The sequence below is a fragment of the Cydia splendana genome, chromosome 22 (assembly GCF_910591565.1).
Source record: "Cydia splendana chromosome 22, ilCydSple1.2, whole genome shotgun sequence".
Taxonomy (NCBI): Eukaryota; Metazoa; Arthropoda; class Insecta; order Lepidoptera; family Tortricidae; genus Cydia; species Cydia splendana.
This window is the reverse complement of record NC_085981.1, coordinates 1477018-1500337: the sequence shown is the minus strand read 5'-3', so window position 1 is coordinate 1500337 and position 23320 is coordinate 1477018. Positions and strand designations below refer to the sequence as shown.

Sequence of the window (23320 nt, the reverse complement as noted above, 5' to 3'; positions counted from 1 at the left end):
TCTGTATGTCTTTAGGCATTAAGTCCGCCATTTAAAAAAACGCACGCACAGCTCCAACTGTGTTTGGTCGTATGCACTGTGACTTTTAACCAAACCAAGTATTGTAAGTGAGGAGGTCAGAAGGGAGTTGTGGTGCGCCTCGTGTCGCGTCGACATCACAGTGCGGTTACAGTGCAGTTGCGATAGAACGTAGTAGTCCAACCGCGTACAAAGCGTCTTGTATTGTCAACCTTATTGCAATTAAATACGGTTCACCGTTAGTCAGTAAAGATTGTCACTGTTAGTGAGGGTAAGAAACGGCACCGACCTGCGTGTGCAGCAGCCCCTGCACGGACTCGCCGTTGAGCTGCGTGATGAGGTCGCCGGCGCGGAGCCCCGCGGCCCAGGCGGCGCCCTGCTCGCTCACGGCGGACACGAGGTGGTGCATGGTGTAGTAGTCCGTGTCGCCGTAGTACACGCGCACCGTGTGGATCGTGAACCCGAAGCCGCGGGGGCCGCGCCGGACCACGATCGGAGGTTTGGATGATTGGATCAGCCTATGACACGAAAAAAAACAGTGAAATACACAAGTTATTTGGACTTTTCAACGCGCACGCCCCTTACAAAAACCAAGGCCATACCGAGAGCAACAAGTTCAAATATTGGCAGGGTCGCCATGTGAGAACCTCATTAGCCTAACCCAGCATCCTCGAGGCAACTTAATCCCAATACTTCAGTCACATTTCCGCTGAAATTAGAAAAATCATCCTTACAAAGACCAACGTCATACCGAGAGCAACAAGTTCAAATATTGGAAGGGTCGCCATGTGAGAACTTCATTAGCCTAGCCCAGTATCCTCGTGGCAACTTAATCATAATAATTCAGGCGGGTTTAACTATTCAATGGTCACATTCATTGTCCGCTGAAATTAGAAAAATCATGGTATAAAATGATTGACAATACTCACGAGTGATTATGATGTGCGAACGGCGAAGGCGGGTCTCGACACGGCGAGGAGTCTCGAGAAGAATTGGTACTTGATGTGTTGCCCGCGCAGGGGGAACCTGCGCCGCCGTGGGTGCCCGTGTCTTCCGCTATTGAGACAGTATGTGATATAGCAAATACTAAGGCAGCCGTAAGCAATAGCGTCTGGCACATTGATGTTTCAATTAGACAGAAAATATGATAAATGCCACATCAATATTGTATCAAGGCTTCGTGGTTAGAATTAATATTGTATCAAGGCTTCGTAGTTAGAATTAATATTGTATCAAGGCCTCGTAGTTAGAATTAGTCTTGTTTGACAACAATAATAAAAGTCATGACTCTCTTTATAGTCATAGTCATAGTCATAGTCATAGTATTTATTTGCTAGAATTATGGTACATTGTAGATGGTGGACATTGATTTGGTAGTTCAACATAATTCACCACTATATAGGCATGCAAAACTTTACACTATACGTACATCTAGAACATTTTAATTCACATAGCACATGAAAATGTTCACTCAAGACATATTTTATACTTAAGTTAAAATTGGTAAATATTTACATTTATACACGAGCATATTGACATAAAACCGTCAAAGAAATATAATATAACATGTCAAGCTTAAAACTATTAAAATTAAAATAATTAAATATAAACAGTATAAAATAGTAACATACAATTATAATTATCAAAAAAAAAATTAAAAAAAAACCGGAGGCAAAATACCAGTATTATAAAATAAAAAGAATATCAATTTGCCTTTCTTTTGTCCATTTCATTATTTAATGCAATTAGAAGCATATATCAAAATATTCTTTTATATTGTAAAAACATTTTTCCCTTAGCCAACACCGAAGCTTCACTAAAAACAACTTGTAAGGCAGAACTCTGATTTGTTGAGGTATATGATTATAGATTTTAATGGACATTATGTAGCAATTTTTACTATTTAAGGCTGTTTTTGATATAGGTTTCGTAACACGAAATAAATCACGTGCACGCAAGTTTGGATTTTGAACTGGTTTGGAGAACATGTCAGGATTATTTCTAACAAACTTTGCATGCTCCAGTATATAAATGCTTGTGAGGGTCAATATATTAAGCCTTTTAAATAGTGGTTTACATGGGGCTAAGGGGTCTTCCCCACAAATCGCGCGTACACATCTCTTCTGAACTAAAAAAGCTCTATCTATATTTGTCGAGTTGCCCCATATGATGATTCCGTAACGGAGAAGCGACGAAACGTAACCATGATACGCTGTATCAAAAGTGCTGCTTATATCAAAAGTAATTAATTGCAATTAGTGCAACAACTTACACAAACTATACTTGAGTCTACATCTTTTCTTACTTTGGAGATAGACAGAAGGTTTATGTGACAAGTAACCAATTGTGCCAACTGTCTGCTTACCTGGATGTATCACCAGCGAGAGTCCGGAGGTGGAGGCGGAGCGACGCATCGCCTTCGGTGCGACGAGCGCCATCGGTTTCGTTTTTTCCGGACGATCAGGCTTGTCCACACTCTTTGCCTCTTTTTTCGGCGCGTCAGATCTGAAGGAAGACAATGATAAATTCATGAATGAAAGAAATTTCGGAACTACTTCGTTACTATGAGCAAACGTACAGATATAGTGCATAATTGTTTTCCATCGTATTTTCTCGGACACGTTCGTATTTGTCATGTTAATTCAGTCAATGTCAGTACTTTTTGTACCGAGACCGACTGAAACAACAATTCGTAAGTTTTCGTGAAAATACGATGGAAAATAATTATAAACTACATCTGTAAGCTGAAGCTGAAGTGGGACTGGGCGGGACACGTTTGCCGTATGCCGGATGACTTGTGGGCTAAAACGACAACCAATCAGGTCCCACATGAAACCCGGGGTCTCGGCAAACCTCGAGGGCGTTGGCGAGATGACCTTGACGCCTTTGATAGGAACTGGTAGGAGACGGGTCAAAACCGGGATACGTGGAAAGGGAGGAGGGAGGCTTTTGCCCAACAGTGGGACACTCTAGGCTCATATAAATAATAATAAATGACATATTTAAGTGATGAGTGACGGTAGTATTTTAGTTTAGAATAACTCACGCTCGGGAGGGCTGCGCGGGGTGCGGGCGCAGCGCGGGGCGGCGGCGCGCGGCGGGCGACACGTCGTCCGAGTCCGTCTGCGAGGACTCCGCCGTCGACGCTGACCCGCCGGGGATTATCATCTACGGAAACCAGAGTAAACGCCATTTTGTACGATGTTCAAGCAAAACAACTATTTATTACACTATAGGTTCGTATTTCTCTTACAAATTATGTATTTTTGAAATGAAAACTTCTTTAGCGGCGCTGTGCACTTTTTGAGGTGGGGAAAACATGTTAAACTCGAGACAGCGTAAGGCGTAAGGCGTAACCCTCTCTTTCTACCGCGCGGCGAAAATGTATGCCTGAGCCTGCTGTTTCGTTTAGGCGGCGCAGGGCGCTTGCGTGACGTCACGTGTGACGGACAATGTCATTGTGTTTCATTTAAATGTCATCTAGTGAGTTTCCCTCAAACTGGTTTTAATATAACTGTAGTACTCACAGTGATATGCTTAGGGGGTTTCAAGTAATGCGACGAAATAACGCTAGATGGCGTTAACCTCAATTATACATAGTCCTGCAGACATTTTGCACTAGATGGCGCTGTTATTAATATTTTGAGTTACAATGTCGTTGAGTTTTCACTTATGCCGGCACTCCCGGAGTGCAACCCGTTGTTTTTGTTTTCATGTAATAAAGGTAAACGTGTACTAGTGTTCGACATGCTAATGCCCAATAGATGACACCCTGCTGTCACCTCTATTGACAATGACTTAAGTTTCAAGATGACATGTACTGGGACCGCGTCGAGCACCAGTACATTAACCTTATGGCTTGTTGTGCCTTACAATTGTATTCACTTACCGGACACCTCGGGTGATGATGTAAAGGAGCAGTGGGTGTGCTCGGCGGCCCGGCGCTGTCGGGAGTGCCCGGCCAACTGTCCGTACTCTGTGGAACAATGTAATGCCGTTATACACATGTCATACACCGTAAATAGCATTACGGTTGAGAGGAGTGGGACTCGTCACAGCACTTTAAAATGCTATATTTTAAACTTTCATACATTTTGTATGAAGACGCGTGGGTTATATCGCGTGCGTGGGATTTTAGAGGTAATTATAAGTTATAATCGGTGTAGGTATAGGTACTACACTCACCCTCGAGTCATGTGACACCGCAGAAGTGTGTCTTCGCCATTGTGGCGAGGTTGAAGAAAAGGCAGCAAATAGCCCCGCCTCCTCGCCCGCCTCCGCTGTCGCTTCCGCTGCCTCGTCTGTATCCGCTTCGCTGTGGTTGTAGCGGTCGCAGCGGCCTACACAACAAACAGATTGTTACACATTTAAACATAAGGTGGTGGTACTGGTGCTCGACGCGGGCCCAGTACATGTCATCTTGAGACTTAAGTCATTGTCAATAGAGTGGGCATTAGCACGTCGAGCACTAGTACCACCACCTTACACACACCAGTAAATATTTTATTATTTCTGGCTTATCATATCAATCACATTCAATTAAAAAGTGCTGACTCTTTTTATTTTCTTACACTTACACAATAAACTTCATTACACAAACTAGAAATGTAAACAAAACACAAATGGCGGACTAATGCCAGTTGGCATTATCAACCAGTCAACCATAGAAACAAACAGACATTGGTACAAATAGTGCAGACAAGGTTCATGAATTATACCTTTCATCTACATAAACTACATACGTCAATTATCCTTGGGTAGGTAGTTTAAAATTGCTGTATAGTAATTCAATAAAAAACAAATTCAATCTTACTGTCGAAATAACTGGTGTCTTCATCGTTTTCCAGTTGAGGAATAAACTCTGCTTTCCGCCGCAGAAGGTTGTTCCAGTCCAGACCGCAGAAGTACACATGTTCCTGTTCAAATACAAACATTATCATTTATTAGATTAGCTGGAAGAAATCCCTCTAAATACAATACTGCTTAATTACTATAATTACCACTACTATACTCTGTACCCGGGACCCGGGTATGTCCTTAAACTACGTCCAGGACCCGGGTATGTCCTTAAACTACGTCCAAAACCACCAGTGGACGGGCAGCAGCGTCCCTCAGATTCGGTGTACTCGACTGCGATCGCCAACCCGCCTGCCAAGCGTGGCGATTATGGCATACACCCCCCAAAGGGGGAGGCCTATGTTCAGCAGTGGACGTCTTATGGCTGAGATGATGATACTCTGTATATTTAAATATCTAAAGATACGGAGTCTAGGAGTGGTAAAAGTAAACAAAATCCACTCTTAAATGGCTCCTTAAGCCAGTTGAGGGTAGATGAAAACATTACATGATCAAACAATGTAGGTTAAAGTCAGGTCGTTCAGTGACTGATCCTGGCGGTTTTGTATTTGGTTGGTCAAACAATAAATGTTATAACTACCCGAAAATGTACAAATTGTTTGTTTACGTTTATTTAAATACCTAAATATACAGACTACAACAATTATATCTGTACCAAAGTAAAGACAAAGTTTTTGTAAAATCTGACGTAAGCCTGCATAGGACCGTGCGAGAGTGTCACCATAGAGCCCCAATCTAAGATTTAGTGCCAGTTGCACCAAACCTCCTGTCACCGTTAACACGTTCGTTAAATTTTATTGTATGGGAAGTTTCATAGTTCACTGCTGAGTGACGTTGATCAGTCTGTCAACTGTGGTTGTTGCAACGGGCCCTTAAACTTGACACGAATATTGCCTATAAGGAGGTTCTGTCCCCACAGTTTCACGGACTTTCTGCCAACTTGTTGCCGAAATCGGAAACTTAAATTTAAGATTTATACTTCGCACCCTTAAATAAACAGGGGGTTCCTATGCTGTCCTCTACAGTCCAAGCACGTTCCCTATTGCCTGGCGCAGTTCAAAAAGTCAAGTACCACAAGGTCTGAGTTACCTTAACTTGATGAGTGCCGCCGGTTCCGAGTCGGTCCCTCGGGTTCCGCGCGAGCAGTTCTGTGATGATGGCTCTCGCCTCCACCGCTATAGGGAAGTCTTCTTCTGATGGCCACTCGATGTCATCTGTTAACATTACAATAAATTAGTTGACCGAGCGAGCACGAAGCGGGAGCGAATCGGGAGCGAAGCGTCTCAGTATCACCTTGGGCAAAAATGATTTCGTATATGTCTGTCCGTCGGTTGTCAGCTACATTCTTGTGAAAAGTTCAATATGGACTTATTTATCGATTTAGCCGTCACATTTGTATCGAAATGGGGAAGCCATACTTTTATTCAGTATTAAGCAATGCATAGACAGACTCGCGAGGTCTACCGCTATAGCTATAGATCAGCGGTCGGCAACGTTTTAGCAGCCAAGGGCCACATAATAGTTAACGAAGTTGACGCGGGCCGCACTTTGTTAATATTTATTTCTTTATCAGACATTGTCGTTTGTCAATATTACATACAAAACACGGGCCGCCTGTTGCCGACCGCTGCAACAACAACGCCACAACAACTGCAACAACGCTGTTAACAACGTATGAGTAAAGATAAGTAATACAAAATGGCCGGCATTTGAAGGTTATTGACATCATCAAGTACTGAAGTTCGAGAGGATAAACAACCAACATACCATTAACAGTGTGAGCAAACAGTTCTTCAGGCGTGTCTCCGAAGAAGGGCACGCAGCCGACTAGGAACTCGTAGAGAATGATGCCCATTGACCACCAGTCCACTGGCTTACCGTAGCCCTAAGGACAGACAGTAAAAATATATAGTAAGTCCTAATTGCCTATTCATTACTATACCCAGGGGATTTATATACGAGAATGATTTACACCAGCCAAAAAATAGGTAAAAACTGTAGAAACAAAAACTATTTAACAATTCTTAGCACATTTGGAGCTTAAGCTTTGGTTTCCTAGGAAAGCGGTGCCGTCATATAGCGGCCGTCATGTAGCGGTCGCAAAAAGACGGCCGTCTTTACGGTGACGACATGTGGAAAGTTCCACGGCGTCATAACACACCGTCAGCCACCAACGTCAAACGAAACTTATCCAGGAGAGAAAATGGACGACCTTGATTTAGCTTTAATAATTTACTTGGAGGATGAGCTATCATCAGAAGAGGAAAATAATCGTAGTGCGGAAGATAATTTATTCAATCTCGTGGTACAGAAGGTGCATTTGAGATTTTTGTAGAAATGGCTTCACCGCAATACCGCATTCAAATAAAACGTTCACTAAACTATCGACACCATCAAGACGGCCGTCATTCAAATGGCGACACCGCTTGTTGACTTTACGGTGTCAATCACCGCTCTCTAGGAAACCGCGCCATTTGGTTTACATAGACAACGTTCTAGTGACGTCATTCACCGTTTATTACGGCCGCTATATGACGGCACTGCATTCCTAGTAGTGATCCAAAAGACTCGAGCCTTTGGACCTCTGTTTTTTAGGGCTCGCCTCATCTCTTGACGCCTAAAAGGCTAAAAGCCTATTTAGCTCTTTAGCCCCCCGAGCCTAGTTCTATTTAAGAGCCTAGACTCTTGGGGCTAATAACCTTATTAAGCCCCTAAAAAAAGAGCCTATTTAGCTCTTTAGCCCCAAGCCTTAATAAGGTTATTAGCCCCAAGAGTCTAGGATCTTAAATAGAACTAGGCTCGGGGGCTAAAGAGCTAAATAGGCTTTTAGCCTTTTAGGCGTCAAGAAATGAGGCGAGCCCTAAAAAACCGGGCAAGTGCGAGTCGGACTCGCGCACGAAGGGTTCCGTACCATAAAGCAAAAAAAAAAACGAAAAAAAAGCAAAAAAAAAACGGTCACCCATCCAAGTACTGACCACTCCCGACGTTGCTTAACTTTGGTCAAAAATCACGTTTGTTGTATGGGAGCCCCATTTAAATCTTTATTTTATTCTGTTTTTAGTATTTGTTGTTATAGCGGCAACAGAAATACATCATCTGTGAACATTTCAACTGTCTAGCTATCACGGTTCGTGAGATACAGCCTGGTGACAGACGGACGGACGGACGGACGGACGGACGGACGGACAGCGAAGTCTTAGTAATAGGGTCCCGTTTTACCCTTTGGGTACGGAACCCTAAAAAAGAGCTAAAAGGCTCTTAGACCGGGAGATAGTGACACATTTTACTGGGTCATTTGTACCAGTATGGCGGTTCGTCAGGGGTCTAAGCATGTAATGAAGGAAAGAAAATGCTATGACCATAGCGCTGGTACCGGCGGCCCAATCGCGTGGGCGTTAGTCGAACGTGTCGGATAAAATACGAGTGTCGAACGATTTGTACCACAAAAATCCTCGTATTATTCGATAGTCCATAAAAAAGAAGTAGGCGGTAGCGTAATGCCATACTTCTCCGGTGTGACTTACAGCCCGCCATACTGAGGCGAACACGTTAATTAAAAAAAAAACAATTCAACCATTTGTACCAAGCTAATTTTTGCACAGGTGATCATCGTCGAGCAGCCATTCATGGACATCACCATGCCATACTTTTCGGATGGTTCCAAATGCCCGCCATACCGCCGCAAGGGAGTTAATTTTTTTTTTATTGCTAAACGATTTGTACCATCTTGAATTTTTTTTTCAACACTTTCTGTGTGATCATAAATGGAAATCTCATAATGCCATACCTGTAGGAGGTGGCAAATGTGTACAATATTTTTTTTTTATTTCAAGTATGGTGCCCCTTTTTCCCCCTATTAGAAGTATGGCAAATATAATAATGGTCACATTGCATCATATAATTTCCAAAAATCCAAATGCCATACTGGTACAAATCGTCAAAAAATTGTTTTTTGTTTTAAGTCTTGGCTTAAGTCTCACAGTCGTCCGCCCCGTAGTTATAATCTGAAATATATTTTTTTAGGTACAATTGTATCCAAACAAACAGAATATGATGATGCCATGCTGTAAAAAATTATTTTACGTATACATAGTCGTATTTTTGAAACGTGTCGATTAAATAAGTTTTTCAAGTATGGCAGCACTTTATCCCCCTACTATAAGTATGGCAATTATAATAACGGTCACATTTTATCAAATACTCTCCAAAAATTTAAATGCAATACTGGTACAAATCGTTTAGCAAAAAAAAAAATTAACTTCCTTGCGGCGGTATGGCGGGCATTTGGAACCATCCGAAAAGTATGGCATGGTGATGTCCATGAATGGCTGCTCGACGATGATCACCTGTGCAAAAATTAGCTTGGTACAAATGGTTGAATTGTTTTTTTTTCATTAACGTGTTCGCCTCAGTATGGCGGGCTGTAAGTCACACCGGAGAAGTATGGCATTACGCTACCGCCTACTTCTTTTTTATGGACTATCGAATAATACGAGGATTTTTGTGGTACAAATCGTTCGACACTCGTATTTTATCCGACACGTTCGACTAACGCCCACGCGATTGGGCCGCCGGTACCAGCGCTATGGTCATAGCATTTTCTTTCCTTCATTACATGCTTAGACCCCTGACGAACCGCCATACTGGTACAAATGACCCAGTAAAATGTGTCACTATCTCCCGGTCTATCTCCTTTGGATCACTAATTCCTAGGAACCCAGAGCTTTACTGCCTATTTATAATTCATAGTTTTGTAACTATTTTACAATAAGCAAAGTTATAAATATATGAAGTCATTTTGCGCACCCAAAACGCCAGGGTATGTTCATTATAATATTTTACTTCTTTAATAAAGATGGTAAAGTAATTAAATAATCGATGCATTTTTAACAGGTTAAACAGACAGATCCATCGATAGTCAGTAAGAGTTGATATTAGTGCATAGTTGTTATACTAACCTGTCTGAGTATGACCTCAGGGGCGATATACTCCGGGGTCCCACAAACTTGCTTGTCAGAAAACTGACGCGCTTCCCTGTCTGCGTACTCTTCATACAGGTTCGTCGCCACTGTAAACAAGTAATGAAGTCAAAAAGGCTGGTCAAATCAAAAAACCCCAAATTAGTCTCACGAACATATTGCACATACAAAATAATTCGGCCCGCAATGTAAAGCAGCACACAAGTTACGAGATACGAGCTTTTAAAACTAAATGTCAACGCTTGTTCGCAGTTACTATAAAAAGCTCGTATCTCGTATAATGTCATGTGTGCCTCGTAATGTTTGTAGTACATTGGTGCTCGGTAAATTTACAAAAAATTATTACGCGGTCATAATTAAGTGTAACTTAAAAAAACTTCTTAATGAATGGTAACACGGACAAATTCTATATCTGGTTTCATTTATTGCCCGTATTGGATTTACACACTATATAAGGAAATACACTGAAAAATAAGAATGAACATTACACAAGATACTCACAAGACATAAGACCCATCTTGCTGAGACCAAAGTCTGTCAGTTTTATATGTCCGGTGGCAGTGATCAATAAACTGCAACAAGAAAATTTGAATTAGTTTTATATATAACAAGTGCAAAAGTGTAGTGATTGCAGTCAAAGTTATTGTTCTGATGGAACAAACTGAAATGAGATTTATTTTTATACCACATCGGTATTGGAAGCAACGAAGAATACAGTCGCCTGATCGTAGGGGGTAAAGACAGCTTTGGCGAAGTTGTCTCTCCATGTCGGGTGGTAAAGGCTCGGCGCAGAGTAGAGCGACACATTCTTTGACTTCATTGTCAGGCTACGATTACAGCTGAAGGAGTTAATAGTGTGTTAAGTAGCTCACTTGTCAGGCTTCAGATCCCTGTGGACAACGCCATAAGAGTGCAGATACTCTACAGCAAGCACAGCTTCAGCGAAGTAATGTCTCGCCATGTCGGGTGGAAAAGGCCCGGCGCAGAGTAGAGCGACACATTCTTTGACTTCATTGTCAGGCTACGATTACAACTGAAGGAGTTAATAGTGTGTTAAGTAGCTTACTTGTCAGGCTTCAGATCCCTGTGGACAACGCCATAAGAGTGCAGATACTCTACAGCAAGCACAGCTTCAGCGAAGTAATGTCTCGCCATGTCGGGTGGTAAAGGCCCGGCGCGGAGTAGAGCGACACATTCTTTGACTTCATTGTCAGGCTACGATTACAGCTGAAGGAGTTAATAGTGTGTTAAGTAGCTCACTTGTCAGGCTTCAGATCCCTGTGGACAACGCCATAAGAGTGCAGATACTCTACAGCAAGCACAGCTTCAGCGAAGTAATGTCTCGCCATGTCGGGCGGTAAAGGCCCGGCGCGGAGTAGAGCGACACATTCTTTGACTTCATTGTCAGGCTACGATTACAACTGAAGGAGTTAATAGTGTGTTAAGTAGCTCACTTGTCAGGCTTCAGATCCCTGTGGACAACGCCATAAGAGTGCAGATACTCTACAGCAAGCACAGCTTCAGCGAAGTAATGTCTCGCCATGTCGGGTGGCAAAGGCCCGGCGCGGAGTAGAGCGACACATTCTTTGACTTAATTGTCGGGCTACGATTACAACTGAAGGAGTTAATAGTGTGTTAAGTAGCTTACTTGTCAGGCTTCAAGTCCCTGTGGACAACGCCATAAGAGTGCAGATACTCTACAGCAAGCACAGCTTCAGCGAAGTAATGTCTCGCCATGTCGGGTGGTAAAGGCCCGGCGCGGAGTAGAGCGACACATTCTTTGACTTAATTGTCAGGCTACGATTACAGCTGAAGGAGTTAATAGTGTGTTAAGTAGCTTACTTGTCAGGCTTCAAGTCCCTGTGTACTACGCCATAAGAGTGCAGATACTCTACAGCAAGCACAGCTTCAGCGAAGTAATGTCTCGCCATGTCGGGTGGAAAAGGCCCGGCGCGGAGTAGAGCGACACATTCTTTGACTTCATTGTCAGGCTACGATTACAACTGAAGGAGTTAATAGTGTGTTAAGTAGCTCACTTGTCAGGCTTCAAGTCCCTGTGTACTACGCCATAAGAGTGCAGATACTCTACAGCAAGCACAGCTTCAGCGAAGTAATGTCTCGCCATGTCGGGTGGTAAAGGCCCGGCGCGGAGCAGGGTGGCGCAGTCCCCGCCTTCGACGAACTCGAGGATGAGACAGAGGTGACGTTTAGTTTCGAAGGAGCAGTACATCGTTACCTGTATGAAATTGGAAAATGAAATTTGGTATAAAACACCCGTACATTAATAAAATAAAATAAAATAAAATAGTTTTTGACTGCAAAACACGTCAACTGACGCTCGGCTACATCCCAATATCGTTTCGTGCACCGACAAGGTTCACGATGACGCACCGCGCACGATAGACGTGGCGTTCAAAGGGGTATCTTTGTCACATAATAGCGATTACATTAGCAATAACAGTGGGGAGACACTCCTGACTTCGGGCAAACTCGGCTTCATTCGACTCAGCATTGCTCCGAGCAATTATTAGGGTTGGCACCACTTGACGTCCTTTTGCGTGCACTGCCACAGATAAGATAATCACTTGAATTTTGACAACCCTAAATAGCCGAAAGGGATAGTGCCATACATAGATAGAGATATCATGATTCGTCCCTGAACCGCTATCAACTTCGGTTTTGTAGGAGGTGTCCTTTCTGTACGGTAGTACTATTATTTATGGTATGGATGGTAATATAATAAGTAATCAACACAGTATCTTACCACAAAAGGGTTGTCAGCAAAACTAAGGATGTCCCTCTCCGCGAACGCCTGTTCCACTTGATTCCGAAGTATTAGGTTGTTTTTACTAATCTTCTTCATCGCATACCTGCAAAAAAACAATATTAACTTATAAAACAGAATAAGTGGGACACAAAGCCAGTTTGAATTCATTTAAATATTTTATATTTCACTCGTTAGAAAAATGATAATCTGGCGAAAAAACATCAAGTTCAGTTGTTGACATATTGCCAAGTTAGCTTAAAATTGACCAATTGATAACCGAAAGTGGTATATCATCGTATACAAGGATAGGAATAAAATACAACATTTTTCAGTTTTTCTTTTCAGCTAATTCTTATATTTTTGAGCGTTATTTGAAGTAAAAATAAAACAGGACTCCGAAGTCATCCAAAATTATAAAAAAATTCGTATGATGCAGCCATTTTGTTTTGACAATATCAGGGTTGGTCTTATAGTATTTTTTTAGTCATTCAAAATTGTAAAAACGATTGGCGTTTCTATATGGGGAGCCATATTTTTTCACAATTGATTGGTCCCATATCCCATACTTATTTTTTTTCACGATATTGATTTCAAGATAGTGTGTGTCTGAAAGGTTAAATATACTCGTATATACCTCGTCCAGGTCTGCTTATGGGTAATTCTTATTCTTATGCATTTTTTGTGTAACACGTAAGAATAGCATGTATTTTTGTGAAAATAAGTAAACTCTATATCAATATACTTAGCAATTTACCTCTAGTTTTAGGTCAACATAAATGTATTGTCCTAAGAGTATTAGAAACATATTAAAAAAAAATTACAAGTGCGAAATGTCACGGACCGTGTAGTGTGACTTCCCCAGATTTTGTGATATTTGATTTTGTTTTGAAAAAATATGAAGTGATTTTGCAATAATTTATATCAAATATAAAACACTAATCCTTATTCTACAACACTGTTTAAAAATTGCATGGATTTATAACGATTTCATGTAATTTTAAACAACATACATTTTGTGATTAGTTTTCGCGTCACCACCGCGCGTGGTAATATAAACATGTGGTACTCGGTAGAAAATTATCTTTACTACTGGCAGCCTTATTAAAGTTTTTTTTAAAACAGCAACACTGTGTTGTTGTCAGGTTTACAAATGGCTGAAGGGAGAAGTTTTGTCGAAAATTGTTTATTTGTGTTCATTTGGAAAAACTTTCAACCTTAACGCGTCACCGCCGTGTTATAGTTTTAAAAGCAAGTTGCAGTTTCACGTTATTGTTTGTAACATAAGATATACGTCATACATTGCAGATTAAGCTAATTATTTAACATTTGCAAAATCAAAGGAAATGTTTATGTAATATCGAACATGTTCCAAATTATAACGACCGTGGCCTCAAAAATCTGTCACCGCAACGTACTTTTGAGTCCACGTTCGTGACATATAGACACGTGGTCGTGTCATTCTTAATTCGTTTGATTAATTTAGAGGCATATGCACTTTTCAGAAATGCATTTTTATTAGCTACAGATCATTTGCTATTATTGCCCGACTGCCAAAGCAAAAAAAATGTTTTTCGCTTGTATGTATGTATGATGTGTATCGAATTCTTTGTAACGCTCTACAGCCTTTATAATTTGACGGTTTTCAACATCTGCGCTGTCATTAGGTTTGTCGTAGTCATAGGAGTGACTTAGGCTATGTTAAAATAACTATATAAATCAAAATAGCCGACTTGGCCACCAAAATGCCGAAATGTCACGTCTGAGGGACACTTTGTCACAACCGTGTTTATGTACTCATTTTATTTACCTTTCCTGAGGGTATTAAGCTTGACCATATGCATCAAAAAATTGTTTTTTGTATGTACTTTTGATATATGTAATAATATGTGAAAAATAAAAACGTTTATGAAAAAAAATTTTTTTTGGAGACTATTTAAGAATCACCCTTATGTTTGACGAGGTAGACAGCGCCGTAAGCCCCGTTGGATATGAGTTTTATCACTTGGTACTCTTGGTAGTCTTTCTCTGAGGGCGGAGCACCCCCGGGACCTCCGGGTGGCAACTGGCAACCTCGTGACCGATCTCCAAAGATCAGCTCAATCACTTGGTAGTCGTTTTCTAGGTTTTATTGTTTTAAATTATCCAACTGAAATAACGCTATACTATATACCTCGTTCGAGTCTGCTTGTGTTTGACGAGGTAGACAGCGCCGTAAGCCCCGTTGGAGATGAGTTTTATCACTTGGTAGTCGTTCTCGGAGGGCGGAGCGCCGCCGGGGCCTCCGGGCGGCGACTGGCGACCTCGCGATCTAAAATTAAGATTGTGTCGTTATACTTTTTAATTTTAGGTTTTTTATGCATGGTGAAAGGTGGATTCTTTTACTTGTTTTTGTTTGTTGCGCTGAAATCGTAATCAGATAATTAAGTAAAATAAAAGTAAAGATTAACGCATTCACTGAGGGCGTGGCCTAGGAACAAACTTGTATGACGGTGAACGCACATATGCGTTGGTGGCAGTGAATGCGTTAACGGAAAAAAACTTGATGAAACAATGGCGTTAAAACTTGACAGTCACGGTGGCAAAATATTAGCAAACTATTTGTCATTAGAAGAGGCTCAAAATTTAAAATTATGGAAGATCAAGATTATTTTAGGATTTTTTTATAAATTTACTAGTGACTTACTTGGAAGGAGAGGCGTTCTGTGGCGGCTGCGGCGGCGGGGGAGGCGCGTGGAGTTCCGCCAGGGGGTCCCGGGACAGACCCAGCTTGTGGATTATGTACTTCGGGATGTCCGACGTCATGCCCTGCCAAACAGATTACATTGAGTATATATAACATCTTGGCTAGGAATAGAAGCCTATGGAGGAACCTGGTCTTCAACAGGACATGATGTCACGCTCCTCAGCATTGACCCCCACCATTTTGACACCATTTTGAGCATTCATTGATTGATTGTTCCGCGGCAGACTCCCAGACACTGGGTTGCGTAATGCATCGCAACCATAATGTGATTTATAGAGTTTAGTTTTAAAATATATTTTTATAAAATATGTATGCTAGTTTTAAGGTATTTATGTATGGGCCATTAGTTGCCTGAAATAAAGATTTTCATTTCATTTCATTGAGGGACCGACTGAAGAAGAACATCTGAGATTAGGGTTGTGTTGTAGGGTAACCTTGTGGTCTATTGGTTTATGTTCACTTTAGTAGTTGTATGGTTAAGGGCGTCCGCAACGTCACGCGTGTGCACGGAGCAGGCGAGCGGGTTATCGACAAATAGTATGAGCGCCGCTTAAGGGGCCCACTGATTAACAGTCCGCCGGCCGGTATCGGCCTGTCAGTTGTTTGGAACTGTCAAAATTTTGTTCTAACTGACAGGCCGATACCGTCCGGCGAACTGTTAATCAGTGGGCCCCTTTACTGGCGCGGGCGTGCGCGACGGATTATACCTAACATGGCACCCGCGTACGTGCGCCCGCTCCGTGCACCCGCGCGACGTTGCGGACACCACTACGGGTGGAATTGTTTATCAAGTATGAACTAGAAAGCCGATCGTACGACGAGGGCGCGAATAATACGAGTCAGACAATGCATTGCTATATAAAAATAAACTTGTTACATCAAAAACGCTACTATTTAAGACTCAAAAGGAACCCTGTCATGAAATATTGAGTCTAGTTTCCAATTTTGATACGTCCCGCGTTAAATACAAGACTGTGACTGTTACAGACCTGCATGTGTTTAGCGTGTCCCTCTGCCGCCTCTAGTAGCCTGTAGAACCGCTCGGGATCGAACTCGAGACACTCCAGCAGGCGGGCGGGGCGAGCCATCGCTAAGATGAGCCGAGTGACTAGAGGCGCTACTTGGGCGCCCGCTTCGGCTGATTTTTCTCGAGTCTGTAATATATAAGGAGCGTTAATATCTCAACTCGCAGAAGTTACTTACCAGTCAAAACGACAGTTTGAAGTTGAAAATATGGTATGTTTATAATTTAATATTTTAGACATGTAGCTGAGAACACAATAAAAAAATACTATTTTACCCAAGGCCCAAGAAAATAGCGAAATTAGATACCAAACAGAATATAAAATCAAGGATTTTTTGTACTAAAAATATGACGTAATGGTACTAATTGTACTTGCACGAGGTATGAAGTAAATGTGCACCAGCAGAATACTCAAGCTCGAGCGCAAGTGACTTGCGTAAGCATTATACACAACTTATACTTGCTCATGTCACGCTTGTGAATGAGCAAGTATAAATTGTAAATAGTTGACAGCACTTCTAAAAGTAGAGCGCAAGTCACTTGCGCAGTTGACTCGCACTGGGCCGTGTTGCATAATAAAATTAATAAACTACAACTAATATTACAAGCGGAACTCCTTTACCAATTTGACTTATTAGAAAAAGAGTTCCGCTTGTAATATTAGTTGTAGTTTATTATGCAACACGGCCCTGGTGTGTGCGTTATTTTACAAGATATAGGTACAACCCGCACAAGCGCCTTAACTTACGCAAGTCACTTGCACAGCATGCAAGTCGCATAGTTTTAAGTTCCTTGTACAACCCGCACAAGTGCCGTAACTTACGCAAGTCACTTGCACAGCATGCAAGTCGCATAATTTCACGTTCCTTATTTTTGTTGTGCTTACCTCAGCGAGCAATCTGTCTAAACTGTCGGCCATGTCGTAAAAATAGCTGCTGGTGACCTGTTTCGATTCCGACTTGTGTAGACAGTCCCTCGCCATCTCCAATACCTGCACAATATTTTATTTATACAGACATTTTTGGTTATTTGGCGCTAAATAAGAGACCTTATCTATAATACATCTTATTCTAATATGGCACCAAAGTGGCTGCCTCAATGGATGGCTCAAATCCTTAGCAATGGCGCTGGTTTTCAGAGCAACCAAGAGAAAAACACAATAAAATGAAACAAAACTAAAGGTCGAACAAGGAGCTTTGGACAAAGTTTAAAAGTAAGTTTAAGAAAGAAAACAAATCATCATGGATACGACTATTTTTGCCAATTAAGCCTATATCGCTTCTTATTTGACGAGTATATTATTTAGTAGTGTCAATGCTTTTACCTGTCTTGCAACGAATCTCTCTATCGGCGGCCGGTCCGGTTTCTTGTCCAATTCTGTCAACTCTTCAATTAGTGATCTTAATCTGAAACAGGGATTATTCATTATTATCTATATTAATGTAGCAATGTAAACTGCGAGCCATAAAAGCTTTTTACGATCAAAATCTTCCAGTATGATCACTTGTAAATCGATTAAGGAAGATGTATCATGCAGCATCGTGAACGTCAGCTGCCCTCCGTCGGATCAAGGAATAGTAGCCACGCACAAACGTAGAACAATAAGATATTTCTTATCATTTCCTCCCGATAAATGACAGAGATCGTGTCATCTTTGGCTGGAGAACTGTAACCACAAGCTGTTATCCTTGTCACTCTGGTCAGGCATCACTTCCATAGCGGACGTCCGGAGGAGACAAAATGGCGGATCTTTGCTCGCTTGAGAGAGAGTGGGACGTAAAGCTGTAACAACACGGGTTAGACAGAGACTCACTTGTCGTCCATAGCCCGTTGTGCGGCAGGGAAACGCGCGGCGAACAGAGACGACATGGCGGAGACGGCGTCATCTTTGGCGCCCTCGCCCCCGCTCGCCGCGCCGCCGGGTGAGCGAGATGGAGAACTGGAGAAACAAATAGAAATATTTAATATTGACAAACATACATGGTTCAAACCAGAATATCTTATTATGACTAAATCGATAAAAAGTAAAGTTAACTGTATTAAAAACTAACGACTAACGACGTATTAAAGATTAATAGTTAAGTTCGAAACTAACGATTTTATGTATACTAAGAATCATACGTAAGATATGATATAGAATATTAATTGTATATGGTCTTTTTTTCTTGCACACAAACCTCCTTAAGGTTTTGGCCTACGATGGGTCTTGTAAGTAAGTAAGTAAATATCCTTTATACCATACCATAAAGTTTAAAAAAATACAATAAGTGAAATAAAAGCTTAAGACTAGGTCTTGTATTAACTTTCTAGGCTGTAATTTGTTTGTCAATGTGTACATTAAAAAAAACCTATTGTATTTTTATTAGGGGTCATCCATGAATTACATCACACGTTTAGGGGGAGGGAGGGGGTCAAGAAAATGTGACATGTTGTGACAAGGGGGAGGACGAGTCACAAACTTTGTGACGTCACTTTAACTTCATCAGTAACCGAAAATGTATTTAAATTATTTTATACGCTAATATACATTTAAAAAATAAGTTTTTGAAACGATAATCGTTTTTATTCGTTTAATTTTATTTCTTAATCAGTTTTGGGCTATAAAATTACTAATATTTCTTTTGTCAAAAATATAAATATGATATTTAAATGAATAATTGCCGATTTCGTTGAAGAAATGTGACGTCACACCAGGGGGTAGGGGTTTGCCAAATGTGACCAAGTGTGACAAGGATTGGGTAAAAAACCTAGAAATTGGTGTGACGTAATTAATGGATGACCCCTTACTTCCATGGTCTGTTTTTTTTTTCAAATAATTTTAATATGTATGTACCTGAGACTGCGACTCCGTACGCGCCTCTTCGGGCTCTGTGGGGAGGGCGCACGAGCAGCCGTATAAGCGCCGCCGCTGTCGGACAATGATGCCCAGTTGTTCATGCCGCTGCCTTGTGAACTGCTGTGGGAGGAAAAACATATCATTAGCAGGGATGGGAAAGCGCATCGTCTCCGCTGGCTTGGCCACCTCGAAAGGATGGGTGAAGATCGGGCAGCCAAAAGGGCCTACTTGGATCGACCAACTGGACGCCGTCCTGTTGGTCATCCTAAATACCGTTGGGCAGATAGAGTGGAGGCAGATCTCCGTGAGCTCGGCGTCGGCGAAAGCTGGCGGGATACCGCTCTGGACCGATCAAAGTGGCGTGCTCTTGTGTTGGAGGCCAAGACTGATTTTGGGTCATCGCGCCAACCAAGAAAGTAAGTAAGGATGTCAGTATGCTTAGCAAGGGATCTTACTATCCGTCTTATACAAATTACATTTATTAGAAAGAGACGGGTAGTCTAACTTGCGCGTGAGACTGTCGCAGCGCTCTCATACCCTATTAGTAGGGTAAATCGCCTTAGAAGATATTGGAAGAACAAATGGAAAATATCGTTGGCCTTCTAAAACTTAGTTTTCCCGCTTATAATCAGTATTTTTAGGTATTTAAAAAGAGTAAACAAAATCTACCCTCAAATGGCTTCTTAAGCCAGTTGAGGGCAGATGAAAACATTACATCACCAAATAATGTAGGTTAAACTCAGATCGTTCAGTGACAGATCCAAGTGGTTTTGTATTCAATAAATGTTATAACTACCCGAAAATGTACTAATTATTTGTTTACTTTTATTTAAGTACCTAAAGATTCAGAGTATAGTCATAAGTGTTGGTGCAGGTGGCACTATTAATTAGCAAAATAGGAATAACCTTCTGGCGTTTACGTAAGGTTAAACCTTAATTCTAAGGTGATTAATTGGTGTTGAAAGCAACAGTGACGGCAGACTCTCGCGGCTACTCCGACAAGTCTCACCCAAGGATAACTATAATATATTGAACCTTAACTTAATAGGCCTAAGGTTAATTTTTAGGCGTTATTCCTTGTTTAATACACGTACTCAAATATTCGTACAACCCAATGTGATCCTTATGCCAAGTCATAATAATTGATAATAAGGTCCTTACTTGAGTGAATTTTGGTGTTGATGGCAGTGTGGACAGGGCGCTCGCGGCGGCTCGCACACAGCAACCGCGAGCAGCCGTTCTTGAGATGAGCATTGTGACTGGAACAGACAGACAGAAAGATACACGTGAATAGAAGGTAGGAAGAGGCTTAGACTGCTAAAATGCTTGAGGTGTTCGAATGTTTAGTTAAGGCTAATTGACTTGTACTTGTGTTGTACATTTTAATATATCACCACATGGTTACTTTCAATACCCCTCAATTCAGGTCCTGTGCTCCTAAGACTTTCGCCTTTCAGATCTACAAAAATATATATATATTTTATAATCCAATCGTTAGAATGTGTCGTCAGTACAATGATTTAGTATCACAATATAGAGACATCGATATTTTCAACTCACGGCTAGCGGTATTCGAGAGGCAAGTCGTTAGAGTTCTTGGCCATCATACTACACAACAACAATAGTAAGCAACTCTTTGCTCGATTCCCTCCATTATATTCAAAATTCATACGCAATCTTAAGAATAGCCTATCTATTACATGTACTCCTTACGAAGAAAAGCCGGCAAACATTTCATAATCTTACAGCCCAATAATCATTACTTCAAGCGTCGCAGTTATAGCCGTTATGGCGCCCATAAAACGGGCGGTATCGCTCTAACCAACTAATATGGCAATTTGTATTTACTGCCGCGTTCAAAAATTGGTGCCTACTTTAATGTATCGCCACGGTACGCTAGAGTTAATTTTTAATATAGGGAATAGTGCCAAGATAACAATAGTATATCGATAATCGCCAGATGAAAAGTAAAAATTTATCATGATGACAATGATGACAAATGCAACAGAAAATGATGTGATCATTATTCTGATAAGATATGTCACTCAAAAGCTGTCCTTTAAAATTTGGTATTTTATATTGCTTAGTTAGTTGCCAATCTTTCATATCCCCGAACCCGCGATAGTACCATTCGAATGGATGCGATAGAGATATCCGCGTTAGTACCATTGTCTACAATGTTAACTGACAATTCGTAAACCTTATTGCAAAGAATAGGCTACATAAGCTACATTCCTAGTAGTCAAATCAGCTTCTTTTTTAGAACTGACAAAACGATTTTTTAGTATGGAATTTATATGAAAACAAATATAGTGACGTCACGGTAGACTCACCTACTTTTTATATTCCAATCCGATTTATTAAATACAAATTGTGTTTAAAAATAGCTGCTATCTATGTTTTTCTAATAATTATCTGGTGCTTTATTTCGTGCACGGTTTGAAATAATTTATTTTAAGTACAGGAAACATCCCTATGTCCATTTATGATCAGTTTTCTGTTAGTACGTATTGTAATCTAATTTGAATTAATTAGAATTCAGTACTTCACGATCCAGTTCAGTAGTTCAGTACCATACATTCGATAGCGTGACGGGCGTACGCGTAAAGAATTTTGACCCGGGTTCGTTTTGAGGTCCTATTGGCCCATTTTGCCACCCTACATTAATAAAAAAACCCGGGCAACCGGGCGACCCCGCCCGACGTTGCTTAGCTTCGGTCAAAAATCACGTTTGTTGTATGGGAGCCCCACTTAAATCTTTAGTTTGTTTTTAGTATTTGTTGTTATAGCGGCAACAGAAATACATCATCTGTGAAAATTTCAACTGTCTAGCTATCACGGTTCGTGAGATACAGCTTGGTGACAGACGGACGGACGGACAGCGGAGTCTTAGTAATAGGGTCCCGTTTTACCCTTTGGGTACGGAACCCTAAAAAACGATTGAAAAAGAAGTAAAAATCCTCTAAATATTAGACAAGCTCCAAGTAAGTTTTCTTTTAAGCGGTTGTTGCGTAAGCATTTGCTAAAACAAGAGTTCGAATAATATCCATCATTATTATATTTATAGTATGTATTGTATAAATATGTAGTAGTTTATATATATTTTATTTATTTATGTAGTTTATATGTATAGTTTGCTTTTTTTATATTCACTGAATAGGTATATTTCTCTCTCTGCACCAATTGTAGATGTCTGTTTGGCCCTATGGTTGACTGGTAGAGAATGCCATTTGGCATTAAGTCCGCCATTTGTACATTTTTGTATATACTTTGTGCAATAAAGTTTAAATAAATAAATAAATAAATAAATAAAAATCAAATGTTATACTAATAATCGCATAAATCACCCGCTTACGTGAATTGTCTCACAAATCTCAGAGCTACATTAATAAATTTAATAATTGATGAAGTGCATTTGCATTGTGATGACATCATGAGTGGGAATTGCAATCTATTTTTTTTTTTTTTTTTTATTTATTCATGATACACTAAAATACATTTTATAAATAACATAAAACTCGCCAAACTGTGAACTGTATTCGTAATCTATATCTTTTTTCTATTTAAGTGGACGTGTTTGATATATTTATGATTACTTAATTACAATACCTGTACATTCGCTGACATCATCGAATCACCTAGAAGCTAAGAAGCCTATTGCAATATATACTTAAGACAATTTTCTGAATAAACCTGCATTGTTTACCTTTTGTATTCGTAACAATTTTCTTGACAAATTATAAAAAATGCACGAGTTCAAGCCACATTAATAAATAAATTCTACTAAATAATGGAAAAAGCGCAGCAAAAATAGGATGCATAGCTGTTTTGTAAGATACATTCCCAAGCAAATTATTAAAATGTAATGAGAACAATCTTATCATTATATTTCCGTGTCATTTAATCACAGATTTATCACAGATTGGAGCTGGTTTAATGGTATTAACATAAAATACTGAAAAATTCCTTCTTTTTTAAATGAGCTATTTCTTTCCTTAGTGTTGCAATCCACAAGAAAAGTATTCAGGTTAAAATGTTTTGTTAACGATATTGTTATGACAACAGAGTGTCGAGATATTTTTGGACCTATTAGTAA

The 23320-nt window shown here is 40.6% G+C and overlaps 1 protein-coding gene across 1 annotated transcript in view; it reads right to left on the bottom strand.

Annotated features, from left to right (window-relative positions):
* LOC134801586 (microtubule-associated serine/threonine-protein kinase 3) overlaps positions 1-23320 on the bottom strand; it is an 80997-nt gene that overhangs the window by 12758 nt on the left and 44919 nt on the right. Inside the window, exons 6-26 of the mRNA XM_063774203.1 lie at positions 20386-20483; positions 19222-19344; positions 18202-18327; positions 17713-17794; positions 17275-17379; positions 16354-16518; positions 15305-15426; positions 14792-14929; positions 12619-12724; positions 11891-12090; positions 10356-10426; positions 9834-9943; positions 6643-6760; positions 5965-6089; positions 4832-4934; positions 4204-4358; positions 3908-3994; positions 3065-3186; positions 2384-2523; positions 948-1074; positions 308-536 (exon numbers count right to left, since the gene is read on the bottom strand). Coding sequence (XP_063630273.1) covers positions 308-536; positions 948-1074; positions 2384-2523; positions 3065-3186; positions 3908-3994; positions 4204-4358; positions 4832-4934; positions 5965-6089; positions 6643-6760; positions 9834-9943; positions 10356-10426; positions 11891-12090; positions 12619-12724; positions 14792-14929; positions 15305-15426; positions 16354-16518; positions 17275-17379; positions 17713-17794; positions 18202-18327; positions 19222-19344; positions 20386-20483 — 2652 coding nt within the window. The remainder of the gene's footprint in view (positions 1-307; positions 537-947; positions 1075-2383; positions 2524-3064; positions 3187-3907; positions 3995-4203; positions 4359-4831; positions 4935-5964; positions 6090-6642; positions 6761-9833; positions 9944-10355; positions 10427-11890; positions 12091-12618; positions 12725-14791; positions 14930-15304; positions 15427-16353; positions 16519-17274; positions 17380-17712; positions 17795-18201; positions 18328-19221; positions 19345-20385; positions 20484-23320) is intronic.